The 15,034-nt window shown below is 40.6% G+C and overlaps 1 protein-coding gene across 1 annotated transcript; it reads left to right on the forward strand.

Moving 5' to 3' along the window:
* Positions 1-1,753: 1,753 nt before the first annotated feature.
* On the forward strand, positions 1,754-3,693 carry CHAC1 (ChaC glutathione specific gamma-glutamylcyclotransferase 1). Its single transcript, XM_053474517.1, has 3 exons — positions 1,754-1,954; positions 2,396-2,431; positions 2,820-3,693. The coding sequence occupies exons 1-3, from the start codon at positions 1,790-1,792 to the stop codon at positions 3,225-3,227; spliced, it is 609 nt and encodes a 202-aa protein (XP_053330492.1). The 5' UTR covers positions 1,754-1,789; the 3' UTR covers positions 3,228-3,693.
* The last annotated feature ends 11,341 nt before the right edge of the window (positions 3,694-15,034 follow it).

The raw sequence follows: 15,034 nt of genomic DNA on the forward strand, positions 1-15,034 counted from the left end.
TATAGAAAATTCTCATAACAAATAGTAGGATAATAGCACCCAATAAATGTCACATTACAATATCACAATTTGTTCCAACCAATAACAAATGAGTATTAACAAAAAAAATGGATTATGAATTGTCACAATTTAGCAGTTTTTTTCCATTAGCTTTTGTAGATGAGTAAGATATTGGGTTTTTTTGGGCCCTTTTTGGAATTTTACCATCTTTAGGTGTCCGTTCTTATACTGCCGGAGACAAAACTCCTTTGATTACCATATCAGCGGTTAGTAAAAAGGCTATACTGGCCCAGTGGATACAGCCTACCCCGCCACTTCTTCACATGGCTGTGGGCCAGTTAAATAACTTTTTTTGCTTGGACTGGCTGGAGGCCACCATGCATAAAGACGTAAAGGCTAAATCTTTCTTCCGAAAGTGGTCTTCCTTCATTGCTGTTATGGATGATTCCATTAAACTGTCTCTCTACAATGCATTTTGGTCCACTGGTTGGTTTTGCCTTCAGATGCTGAGGGCGTCCTCTCCGATACCAAGGTTCTGACCTGCTCTGGCTACGGTTGGGGTAGAGTATTAGGGATTGTATTGGAGCTGAGTTCTCACAGGTTTACTTACCTTTTCTATATTTTATTCGGTCTTCTTTACCCATGTTTGTATTAACTCCCCGGTTCATATCAGGATTCTCTCATACTGGTGCCTTACGCAGCTTATGTGTTGTTGCAGTTCATTTTACAATTTTCATACCTGTGCTTTTCGCGCCCCCGAATTCTGCTGATACCTGTGTATTGTACCTCCCTATTACCGCCTGGGTTGTCTGTTGTCTCTTTGCACTTTATATACCAGATCCCTTTCTGTTTTTCTTGTACCTGTATCGTTCATACCTTGCTTATTACAGAAATGTACCATCTCTACCTTATACAATGATACGTGTATACCGTGTTTGTGTACTGTATTTTGGTTTGCCTTATTCCTTTTCTGTACTTCATATGTACTATATCCTCTTTGAATAATTTTTTTTTTTTTAATTCACCGTATTTTATTTTTTAATAGTAGATAAGATGATCTGATCACAATAAATATAGCTAAAGAAAGCCCTTTTTCTCCTGAAACAAAAAAAAACAACAATATATATAGCTTGTGTTGGTAAACTAAATGAGAGTGAAGAAAATTACAGCTAAGCACAACCATCACAAAAATGTTAAACCAGTCTCTGTCACGAAAAATACAGCCTAGTCCTTAAAAGGTTAAAGAGTTTTTCTCCTCATATGCACCTTTAGGTAGGATTACCGTACAAGTACAGTATATTCTTAATTAAACATTTTGGTATGTAGACTATAAAACTCTAAAATTCTTGTCACATTCGAAAAAAAACAAATACAGTGCGAAGTTCTCAGTTATTACCCGCCTTTTAATTTTGGTACCGAGAGCAAATCACGGCAGCGCTGACAGCGTACCGCCCGCCCATCGCCTGCCTGATGCAATTTCTCCTCCACTTGCTCTATGCGAGACGGAACTGTGAAACCAGCCGAACAGTTGCATCATTCCAGACTGCCGAATTGTGGGCGGGGATTCCAGTGTAAAAGACGGACCCACCATCCAATCATTACAGGACAAAGTTGAAGTACCGAACGCTCTGGCCGTCCTCCGCTGTTATGATTGGCGAGAAGCTTGCCGTTGTTTCGTTCACAAGGCGTGGAAGCGAGCAGCAGCTTTAAATAGCGTTGGTGCCCTACATCAGCACCTCATTGCAAGGTACCTGCGGCTGCTTCGCGTTGGCAGGGTTACACTATTACCATGGACGAGCCAATCTCCCTCAATAAGTCCCTTTGGATTTTTGGATATGGTTCCCTTATCTGGAAGCCAGATTTTGAATTTACCTCCAGTAAAGTGGGTTTTATCGCTGGATATAGCCGCAAGTTCTGGCAAGGCGATACCTTCCATAGAGGCAGTCCGCAAATGGTAAGCATCTTACACACAAGGATATTTAATAACACCCTTAGTGGGAATCATTTCAAAAGTTTCCTAGTGGGCTACAACGACTTCCACAGGTAATTGGGTTTATCTTTTTTTTTCCGTGAATGAATGAATGAATTCGAAATGGTTGCTGAAGAAAATACTATTTAGTGTATCTGAATAATAGTTCTCTGATGCAGCGATTGCAATGAAGACATAGGCTTAAATTATTTAGTATTTCAGGTTGTAGAATGGGAATGTATGCATAGTCCTTTCGTATAAACGCATCGTCCTTCATTGACGTAATTCTACTTACTAAGACCATAACCAAGTATTTTTGACTCCACGGACACGTAAATCGTTAACGATAACAGGAATATAAGTGTATTAATGGGAAAGCAGCAATCGTGTTTCTCACCTAGATTCTATTTGTTTTCTCCCTAACAGCCTGGTCGAGTGGTAACATTACAAGAAAATTACGAGGTGAGTTTTCCTCTTTTATGATGTCAATACTACTATTAGTAATAATAATCATTATTATGTTGTAGATCTAATCATATGCATACCATGCAGCTGCTGCATTTAAATAAACACATTGAATCCCAAATTTGCTTTAAATATCCATCACAGCGTTTTTACTTAAATTGATCACCCTGGGATTTTGCCCAAAGCCAAAATACAACCCCACTGACTGTATTGCCAAGTTATAGTCAAGTTAACTAGATTTAATACAGTTTTTCACATGCATACAAACAGTTCCACTTGTCGAGATTGCTGCATAAAGCTCCAAAGAGCTATTCTTAAACATGGAGAAATATTTTGGTAAATATGTCGGAATTGCAAATTGAATGATATTCTTTTTTTATTGCAGGATTGCACATGGGGTGTGGCTTATGAGGTTTGCGGTAACCAAATAGAATCCTCTCTACAGTACCTGAATGTGCGTGAATCCGTCCTTGGTGGCTATATCACTAAACTGGTTAAGTTTTACCCTCAAGATGAAGGAGAAGGAGGAGCAGTGTTGGCACTTGTGTACATTGCTACTCCTCAAAACCCAAGCTATTTGGGACCAGCTTCCGAAGAGGACATCGCAGCACAAATTATAGTATCAAGTGGACGCGCAGGGCATAATATAGAGTATCTCTTACGCCTGGCAGACTTTATGCATAACTATTGCCCGGATGCAGAAGACAAGCATCTGTTCTCTATAGAAGAATCTTTGATAGCCATTCTTCCTTGCCTCTACAGCACTGATGACCCATTGGCTGTACTATGCTGAGACTGATAGTTGGAGTGTATATTTTGAGGTCAATATGATGGCTCTTTTTCAAAACATTATCACTTACATCAAAGAACATCATTTTATGACCAAATGTACAGCAGCTTTGTAATATATCTTTTTAATTGCTTTAAATCCTGCCAACATTGTGAGATGGATTTACACAGTTTACATGTTATTCCTGTACTGAAAATGTGAGGGGGTATACTGTATTAACTAATGTTTGATGTCAGTCGGTTTTCCAAACCCTGCGATTAACAAATACGGTTTTATTTTAGATTGACTGCTTACAGGTGCTTTATTTGGGCAAGCAGTTAAAGCAACAGCAGTAATTGGATTGGGTTGTTAACTTTTGTGGAGGTATATTGTTTCTCAGAGGAGCAGGTCTTTTCTGGGAATTGTACATAAAAAGTCTACCTCAAGGTGTATAAACCACTTGAGCATTCCCATGTTCAAATTTCTCATTGATATCTTATAAGGATAACTAACCTGCTGCCTTCTTGGTGATGAGAAGATTATAGGGTTTAATTAATCTCTATCACTAAGGTGTAGAAGTTGGCAACAGTTACACATCCGTTCTGTAAGGGCCACTAGTAATGTAAAGAATATTAAAGCCTTAATCCATAGGGGATGATAACTACAAAAATTGCTGCCTGTGGCATTTAACACCTGGAGTTGCATGCTTCTGCACTTAATGGAAGGTCATACTTTGAATTCTCAACTCCCTAGCTTCGCTATACATTTTTAAGGGGCAACTCCAGTAATTTCTTTCCGGTGAGAAGGGTTGAGGTGGCCACAGATAATGTTGGCACTGATTAATTTAACAATCCATTATACAAAGTCCACTCTGCTCTTCCATGGAAAGCTCCCTGTGAATAATGCATAGTGAAGTCCACACATTGAAATGCTCTTCATTCCTTCAAAAGAGTAAATGCCACAAGTTGCACAGTATTAATTAAAAGTAACTTTTTCTGGTTAATAGTCAGAAACCCATTTTGTACCTAACACCCAGTGATCCGTTGTTTTGGGAATGTTCCAATGCATCAAACCCCAAATTAGTGCATTGGTTCTGTGTTCATCCTGCAGCATAAAAAGCAGTGTAAGATTGGTGATGAACAAGTTATTGTGCCTTTTAAAATGATACCTTGAATAGTAAATTCAGTTCAGAGAACGTAATTATGATCAACCTCTCAAAAAGAGTTTTGCCTCATCATTTGACTTGGACATAAATATTTTATTGATATAGATGCCATGAAATATTATGGAAAAGGAAGAAACAAGTGTTGCTGCTATAGACAGGACTCCTATTGTATTAAAATGTCATTTTGTTAACATTAATTATTTGTAAAAGGGAAAATGTGCAATATTAAAGTGCAACAATGGGCTGCGAATTCACTAGCTACAAATATGCTTATGCCACTGTAGTACAGTATTTGGTTGCAAGTGTTTGTTATATCTATTGAGCATTTTCAGTAATAGTCAATTTTATGTGAAAATGTTGTCTTGTAAACAAGGTTTGCTATTAGGCGGTGTACGTATGTGTATCTATGTATGTATATATGCCATGGGGCCCTAGAAAATGTAACTTAAGGTGGTAGTAGCCACTATGCCATCCTTTAATGTAATGTTTGCTGTTGCCCCTTAGATTGTTACCAAGGCTACCTTGTAAATAATAAGGCAACCATTTTTTTCTTAATGTCACGAAAAAGGGTGTTGCTGTTACTGAAGATACTGAACATTCCAAAGTAGTGTTGTGGCCTTTAATTTCACATTCCATACTTGTATTATCAGCCAGAGGGGTCCTTTGTGCATTACACAGATGAATTTCCAAACAGAATAAGGAATCACTAGCGTTAGGATCCAAATGCTGTAAAAGCTGGTGGTCTTAAGCATTACTTGGAGCTATTTGAATTAACTACATTGTTTCATTTGTCAATAAGAAGAAGCATTGTCTGGTCCTTAATATCTGTCTTTGTTATGTACCATTCTATTTATTTTCATACACACCTGTAATAAATGTTATCTAAAACATAGTGGAAATAGTGTATACTGTCCTTTTTGCCTGAATGAAAGATTAGTATTTCAGGTGATAATATGCATCACTTAACAGAGTAATAGCGTTAAATACACATCCTTATGTAGCTCAGCACTCTTGAATTGTTTTTATAGTTGTATAATAGTTGTATAACAATGTAGACATTTTGTTATTATAGCAATAACCAATGCAAAATACTTAGACAAAAGAGAGACTCCTTCATCCAAACTACCTACCTAGGTCATTGGCCCCAGTTCCTCAGGTTAGCCAACCACGCTAATAACCCAGGGAACCTGCAAAACTACTTGTGTGTTTTTAACCCCCAGACTTCATAATTTTATAACCTCTTCCTTCCCAGCCATTAGATAGGCGTCTGTCCCAGCTTTACATACTCCTTCCCAGATCCTATTGGTACCCACCCAGGACATCTATCTTCCTCAAGAACGGTACCAACACAGGTTGTCTAGCTGTCACCCAGCACAAGCCGAAGCAAGGACAAGCGGCATCCCAGACAGTGGTTATAGGGATTTGATGTTTCAAGCCTGAGACAACCCAGGGGAGTATGATGGCACCACACAGTTTAAAGTCATGTCCATACCTGGGAACTTTTGAGCTCAGGCTTGCTTCCATTGCGGGACTAGACTGCCACTGACATCGTTGGGTGGCCCTGCAGACTTCAGTGGGCATTCCTGCCGACATTGCTGGAAACACTCCCATTTAAAGGGCAAATGGGCGGGGAGCGGGGCGTTTCAAGATCCCGCTCCTGTGACCTGGAGGATTCGGGTGTTGACCCAGAGAAGCTCCCAGGTATGGTCATGTCTCTAGGACATACTTGTGCAGCCTCTCTGGGTAATGTTGAGGCATTTATGCAGGATAAACAACTATTAGAAACTTTTGTGAGGGCCAGGGCTCAGTCCTAAATTGACTATACTGGCAACAAATTATAAATGGGGAATAGGTCTTCCCCTTTACCAGCCAGGATGGCTAATTCCAGGCTCCGTAGACATTCCAACTCCTAACTGGTGCCTTCACATCTATTCCTGATACAAGCCTTTACAGGCTACTACTGGGAACTTATACAGCAGACCCTGACAATTTTGAACAATTCAATTTGCTAAGAACTGCCTGGCTTCCCAAGTTTTCAAACTATTAACAGGGAGGCACATCACTTGTGCATCACAGAAAGGGAAGATGCAAATGTAATAAAGTCCCCAAAGTAAATCTCTGGGACCGGCACATCACATACTCCCTACCGTGACAGGATTCTTCAATGGAATATTCCATGCAGATGTTAGTTTAAATGTTGCTGTCAACTTTCATGGCAGTGGGGTGGGGTCCACGGATGAGAAATGAGTACAGCAGCATTGAGTGATAAGTTAAACATATCCTCTACATTAAATTAGACCCACTCAGAATTGCGCTCTTGGGAAAAACTAACCTTAACATACTCCAGTAGGAACTTTTTTGATTGAGTGTGAACTCCCGTAGATTGTTATACCCACCACAGGTTCTACTGCTATTGCTAAGACCCAGAAATTACCAAAGGCTGATGCAGATGTTCACCAAAATTATTTATTAGTAAAAGGCCAGGGGTTGACATCATGCATCTCTAACAGTCTCGCACACAGATGGGGCTATATCTGACAATGGGTCTTTGCCTATATGCTTTTACATACGCCTTTTGCTAATCTCCCTGAGCACCTAGCACCTCGTTGCTAGGCCCCACAATACGAGCGTGGAAGCGTATGAGGTTGGCCTGGGACTCGGCAGTGTAACCTTTTTCATTCCGGTTTGGGTAATACCTATTTCCAACTAGATGAGGCACAATACCCATACACCCAATGGTACAGAAAGGGATACAATATGTCAACAGTTTAATTGATGCGTTTATGAAGGCGTGTTTAACTCACGCACAATGCAAGGTTAAGTTTAGTGACATGGATATTTTCCTTTTTCCAACTTTGTAGTTACATAAATGAACTGCGGGAACACTGAACGGATCTTGACTAGTTAGAAGTGCACTGCACATACCCTACACTCTGCCAGGGGTCTTTATGGACTGCTTCATTAGCACGAGCAAAAGACCAAGGGCCTGCTTACATGGACAAACCATATAACTACCTTGGACTACAAAGCAGCTTTTGAGACTGCTTCTATGTTTAATGAAATATTTTGGACAGCCGCCTATACTGACACGCATCTAATAGTAATCCATTATACAAATGTATCCCCATTGAGGCAGCATCATACAGCCACGGATCTCTAGCACTGTTTCTGGACTTGCCCCAGACATTACAGCATGTAATCTGGAGGTAATAAGGAGAGAGAAAATGGAAAGAAAGCCCCATGTACCTCTCTGCCCAACTGGAAGCCACTCCAGTGCCAAGAGTGTGGGGTCCCTGGACATTATGCATCCAAATGCCCTCAAAGAGAAAAGGCATTACCAGTCAAGACGCTTGCTGTTGACCCCCATCTGCCAACAATCTCTAGAACCCCATCTCGGGGTACAAAAAACAGACCTCCATATAGAAGAAAGGATTTCTATTTGTCTATTGGTGACAAGCCTTACCCAGTCGATGGAGTGATTCAAATTCAGATAATTATTCCTCAACTGAATACTGGAAAGATATGCCTCATGGATATAGTCTGCCCTAGCCCAAGACAGTCTTCAGCTCCTATCCTACTAGGCACCAACACCTCCACAGTTCAGGACCTTTTCTGCCCTCAAATTGGCTATCATAGACAAATTACATGACTACTTCTATGGTGTGAAATTTGAGGTACGAACTGATAACAATCCCCTCACCTACATACTTACCATGGCCGAGTTAGGTGCCACAGGTCAGTGGTGGTTAGCTATCTTGTCCAATTATGATTTTTCATTAAAATACAAACCAGGACCTAAGCATTTAAGAGCATATGCCCTATCACGGCACCCAGGACTACCTCTGATTAAAGATGATGAAGACTGGGTTGAAATTCCTGGTCCCGGAGTGAGACCCCTTTGTCAAACTTCCATAGTAGATGATGATTGGGTGAACCTCTCTGAGCTGCGATGTACAGACTCCCTACGTTGTACGCCAGAAGCTATTCCCGAAGCCATGTGTCTTCCCACTACTGTACCCCAGTGGTTACAGCTTGAGAGAAACAACAGGCTCAAGCTCAAGATCCCATGATTGGGCACCTGCTACAGGCTATTAAAAATAAGGATCTCAGTCAACTGAAGGGAGTACCCAATGAATCTCGACAATTTTTCAGGAAAAAATGGATGTCAGGCTCCATTCAGGCTGCGGAGCCGCTTCTCGCCAGAGTTCCCCAGTACTGCTAGCATTCCCCTTTTGCTATAATCCATTCCTGAATTTCCGTATGCTCTGTTCTGTGCTTCTGATTCCTTGATTCCAGTTCTGCTCTTTGCTTCAGCTCTATTTCCTTTATAAGGTGTGCCCCACCCATTTGTTCTGTTTGTCTCAGTCTGCAGTCTAAAGGTATGTCCTTCTTGGTTTTGTGTTTAGATTCAATGTATAGTTTCGGTTTATTAGTATTTCATTAGGCAGGGTTTAGTGCTAGGACTCACTGAATAAGCATACTATATGGCCATATGATGGGACAGAATTTCCAATTGTTTTCTTATAGTTCTAGGCTAGTTCCTGTATTCATGTGTGTCTGTCTCTTATGTACCTTTGCCCTCTTTTCCCTGAATCATCTAAGGATCTCGGTTCCTCTCTCCCCATGTTCAAGTTAAGATATCCTATCCTATCTTGGCTCCTCACTCCATCTCTTGTGTTCTGTGTTCCCTGTCCTTTGTTGTGTCCTGTACCATGTATGTCTTGTCTGGTTATGTTTCTTGCTCGGTCTCCCTTTGTTTCAGCTGTTACTCTGCTTAGCTTCCATACTCCCAGCCTGCAGCATCCTACACATGATTCTAATGCTATGTCTCATGCCTGTTCCAGGGTGCCTGCAGGATATCTCCAAGTTCTGCTTTGTTCTGGACAACATCAACTGCTATGTCAGGGCTCTGGTATGTGGCTACACAACCCTAGATGCCCATCCGGGAGAGTGCAGTTACCCTGCTCCAGGCTCTGTCCAACCTGTCCTGTAAAAATTTGTTTTCACTTAAACCATGGCCCTGCCACAACTTTACGATCCAAACTGTAATATTCTGTTATCTGGAGAACTTCCTGCATGGGCACATCGCCTACTACAGTCTAATAGTCACATTCTGAAAAATTGGCCCTCTTTTACTCAGGCACTACACAATCTCTATGAGAACACTCAATAACTAGTGGACTTTAGCAGAACTTTGCTTAGGATAATTTGATAATTGGAATCTTGTGATTGTGGGCATAATTATTTAAGAAACACTATAGGTATATCATGTCATCTATTACTAAAGCCTATAGCTCCTGAGGAAGTTGATCAAACCAAGAAAACGTGTAGGGCTTGTTTTACAAGTGTTATCTAATTTATCTATTTATTTATTATATCATCCTCTATGATGGTTACACCGATATGATCACCTTCTTATTGAGCCGCACACTATTAGTTTGCAACTTTGTTTGTACATTCCAGGACATCTTAGAAAAACATCTCCATCAGAACCTTTCCAGTTCCTATTGTGATACCCTGGTGTATCCCGTCACTGGCTTACTTACCAACGGATGCTTTTGTTTTTACCATCTAGCATGTTTGGCGGACTTGGGTGTTCTCTCCAGTCTAATCTTTTTCTATAAACGTTAAACAAATACCAATACCACATTGGGAAAAAAAGATAAATAATGAAATAGTTTACGTTCCTAGCAGTTGCAGCAACCCAAAAAAACACTCAATGTTTAGGATATCGATCTGCACAGCTTGGGGCGCATGTAAATAAGATAATAATACAAAATAATAGTGTAGTATGTATGAATTCAGTGTTGTGATAAAAAGTGAATTGCTCTCACAAATGTATGGTGTGAGAGAAAAGCCCATCAAGGATTGTAAAAGCTGCTTATTTCTTGCTGTTGATCCCAAAAGAAGGCAAATAAAACCCCCAACTGTGGCTCTTTCCAATTTTGCACAAACTAGGGGAAAAAATCCTTTTTGATCCCAGAATGGCAGTCAGATCTCTCCTTGCAGGGGCGGGCTGGGGCAGGGGGGCAATTGCCCCCCAGGCCGCCCTAAATCCGGGCCGGTGGGCCGGACGGACGACCGGCAGACAGGCATTCAATGCGGCTGCGGCCGCAAAGTTAAAAACTAAGCGGCCGCGAGCAGGATTGAATGCGGCCGTCACGCGTACCTGGCGGGGGAGTGAGGGGGGCGGTCCGCCCCGGCTGCCGCTCATCTGAGGGCTGCCACCATGCCGGCACGCCTCCAGAAACGGTGCGCGCGGCAACTGTGGCTGTGCACCAGGACTTGATGTCAAATCCCGGCGCGCAACACTGAAGCCACGCCCGCCGTCTTCCGCGCTCAGTGGACAGGAAGAAGAAGAAGAAGTAGAAGTAGAAGAAGAAGAGGAGGAAGAGGAAAAGTGAGAGTGAAAGAAGAAAAGGTAGGAGAGTGTGGATTAGTAAGTGTGTGAGAGTGATGGGTGTTATGCTGAATGTAAGTGTGTGAGAGTGATGGGTCTTATGCTAAATGTAAGTGTGTGAGAGTGATGGGTGTTATGCTAAATGTAAGTGTGTGAGAGTGATGGGTGTTATGCTGAATGTAAGTGTGTGAGAGTGATGGGTGTTATGCTGAATGTAAGTGTGTGAGAGTGATGGGTGTTATGCTGAATGTAAGTGTGTGAGAGTGATGGGTGTTATGCTGAATGTAAGTGTGTGAGAGTGATGGGTGTTATGCTGAATGTAAGTGTGTGAGAGTGATGGGTGTTATGCTGAATGTTTGTGAATGAGGGTTTCAGATAGCATGGATGTGTAAGTGTTGGGGGATAGCTTGGCATAGGGAGTCCGTAATCACATTCCTTTCATGCCCAGATTCCAGCATGTAGTGGCTGCCTAGGCATGATAGGAGTGTGATTGCTGTTATAAATTATTTTTTGGTCCAACTTCGGTGTGTTAACACTTTTATTGGACAGACTAATTCAATGACAGTATTAATATATATATATATATATATATATATATAATTGCAAACAGCAATCACACTCCTATCATGCTAAGTCAGCCAGCACATGTTAGAACCTGGACATGATAGGATTGTGATTGTTGTTATATATATGTGTGTGTATATATATATATATATATATATATATATATATATATATATATATATATATATATATGTGTGTGTGTGTGTGTGTTAATATTATTGTTGATTTTTTTTGTCTAATTTTGGTGTTACTTTTAATAAAGTATTTTAAAGTTTTTTTTTTTTCAGTTTTGGCCAAGTGAATGCTGAATTTTTAGTTTCAGTCCAGAATTTTCATTTCGGTGCCTCCCTACTATATACTATGCCAGTCACTAAAGTGGTAAGCCTACACCACATCAATGTTTGGCTTAGTATATAGTGATAGGGGTTGTCAGTGTCTGGCTCAATGTATAGGCACACATTGACGGTGGTACCGCATAATCCCTAAGTATATAATGATAACAATTATGCTGTACCCCTGTCAATGTTTGCCTAACCATAGAAACTATGCAGTTTTAAAGTGTGTGTGTGGTTGGGGGGTGCCACATACAGGGTCTGCCACAGGTGCCAAATACTCTAGGTACGCCCCTGCATCATGCGGCTGTCAGACCCAATGGCCATGCCTCAGCTCCTCTTCCCTCGTCTTAAAAGTGGTGTGATGAAGACCTGAGGCATGCGGTGCATGCACGCCGGCCACTTTAATTTCATTAGGCGCTGGTGGAGTGACTGCCGCACGACGGCCGCTTTCAATGTCGCTCGCAGCCGCTTTGATGGTGCAATGGGCCGGTTGACTAGACTTGCCCCCCAGGCCTTAGGCTGCCAGCCCTCCCCTGTCTCCTTGGATCAATAAGCTGTTTCCCTATAATTTAAAAACTATATCCCTGAATATTATGTTTTTGCAAGTATTCATCCAATTGTTTAAATATCTGTACAGACTCTGATAAAACTAGTTCTGCAGGCAGAGAATTCCAAATCCTTATTGTCCTAACTGTAAAAAAAAAACCTTTTCTCTGCCTTAGACTAAATCTCCTTTTTTCAAGTCTAAATGCATGACCATGTGTCCTATGCATAGTACTGTTTATGAATAAAATTGCACGCAATGGTTTGTATTGACCCCGAATATATTTCTATAATGCAATCATATCCCCTCTGAGGCGCTGTTTTTCTAAACTAAACAGATTTAAATTAATTAACCCTTCTTCATAACTAAAGTGTTCTATTCCTTCTCTACCTTTTCAATCTTCTATCTCCACATCTCCACAGACATAACCTGGCACAAACTTATGTCAAGATGGCAGAGTTTCCAGTGACATCCTCTGTCCCAACTCTCCAATCTAGGGACAGAATGTCACTGAAAGCACAATGACTTTGCCCTAAGGTGAACTTCTGCCAAAATGGCTACAATGAGAAGTGAAGCATAAAAAGAAAAGAAACTGGCGGATAGATGCAGTAATGCTAGGGAGTGCATGGGAAGCCAGGTCACCTAAAAAAGGCATATTTAGATGGAAAGCTTGGAAATGTTGGCGAGAGGAAAACACTCACAACTGTGGTGATGAGAATGTAGAAAATTATTATTAGCTCAGAAAATATTGAAGGGTCAGGCTATTGTTCTTGATTTTGTGGATACTGAAAGCAATCAGTCCAGTCAGGAGAACACTAAACTTTGCTGTAAGATCCATGACACCTTTAAATCCATTAATAGCAATTCATTAGGAACAGATAGTAAATCTCATTCACCAGAAGTGAAGGAAAAGATATTGATAAGGAATATAAAAGCCTTGGAAAATGAGCAGGCCTTTAACAATAAGTCTCAGAGAAAAAGAAACAAATTGAAATTTAATTGGAATTGATACTGGTCTTGCTCTTATTTTCCAGGATGAAGCAAAGGATCTATATGAAAAATGCACTATTCTACAGACTAGCATCCCAAAGACTTTCAGGTTTTCTTTAAATTGTACCAGTGTTTTTTCCTAAGGATCCTGAGGATAAATACAAAATAAGGCAACTGTCTCCTATTATTTGTATATTTTAGTGGAATTTTGTATGTTGGAGAAACCTTAACAGATGGACTAATGGTAAATTACTGCCAACCATATGTAGATGATGATGTAGGTCATATAGATTATGGTAGTCTCTATAGGGACAATGTTTGAATGTATACAAGGCTTTTAATGAAACAATACATGACTAAAACAGTTAGACATAACTATAGCTCATGTGTCAGATGGTGTTGTAATTATGTTATATGACAAATGTAGCATAACTCACAAATATCTAATATGTCATACCGTATTTCATCAATCGATAATAGGCATGTTGATGAGGGCCAAGAACAGATGGAAAAGCAGCCTGTATTTCCAGTTATAAAAGTGTGCACTCACACACCTAATGAGATTTATTTTAGTGCTATTGTAGATAACTAAGCTCGTATTATCTTCTCAACGTCAGCATAACCACACATTAAAACTTGAAATGCAAAAGTTCAAAAGGCTAAATACAAAACATTTTTACAGATCAACAGTGTGTTTTATAAATTTAAAAAACTAAACTGTAAAGCAAGGTGACTGATTTGCTTTCATAAAAACACCTAACTGATCTCAAATATCCTATTGACCACAATAATGTCAAGTATTTAATAAGTCGTCAATATTAGCTAGTAGTTTTTACCACTTTTGGCCAGCGGGTATACACAGATAAATATCTATGTAACCCAGGCATTCACAGAGACAGGAGATGCCTCATTTGAAATAAATCTGGCAATATTCTCTAACCTGTCTTACCAGTTGTATTAGTTTGTGATTCGTACATTACTGTAATTATATTGAAGAGCACCATGTTTAGGACATAAAATTCCTTTTCCTGATTGTCACAAAGGGTAACGTAGTTTACTCCACTTGGCAAATCACAATGTTATAATTCAGTCAGGGCCAGGTTAACGTAGGGGCTGATGGAGCTGCAGCTCCAGGCCTCTACGTGAAAATAGGCCCAGTCAGGGCTGGACTGACTGGACATATGCGTGACTGATGCGGGGCCGTCTTTAAGGCAAGCCAAAAGGGCCAGCTGCCACTTCAGCCCTCAGCAACAGAGGTCGCGGGACTTCCGCAGGACCTCTGTTCCACAGGAGACCGCTACTTACCTGTGTGTTGCTCACGGGGTGCGAGAAACGTCTCTTGTACAGCCAAGTGGATGCAGGAACCCACCGGAGTCACGTCACGTACGCCACATGACCCTGGTGCACTTATGCTTCCCCTGGACTGTAAAATAGAAGTCGTTTGCACGGAGTAGGATTTTTTGCATTGATGTTTGTTGATGAGTAAAACATTTATCAAATAAAAAATCATGTTTTTCTATAGAACGTTAGATGTTATAATCAAAATAAAGATATCTAAAGCTATGTCCCTAAGGAGTTATAAATAGGCTACTGAATTTATAGTCGCCTTTACGCCAAACAGGGATTACGCTGTAAACGCTAACAAAACCAATGTATTTCGTTCCCAAGGCTACTACTCTCAGTCCTCCTGAGAATCGTGCCCCTGCTTAGATTGCCATCCTCTATGTGGTGTTCTAAAACGCTTATTATTTTGTTCATTGTGTGTATGAAACATTAAGTATAAAGTTTATTATATCAAAGGGCAACTCGGATGATTGTTTTCGTTACCGAGTA

Source organism: Spea bombifrons, chromosome 9 (assembly GCF_027358695.1).
Source record: "Spea bombifrons isolate aSpeBom1 chromosome 9, aSpeBom1.2.pri, whole genome shotgun sequence".
Classification (NCBI taxonomy): Eukaryota; Metazoa; Chordata; class Amphibia; order Anura; family Pelobatidae; genus Spea; species Spea bombifrons.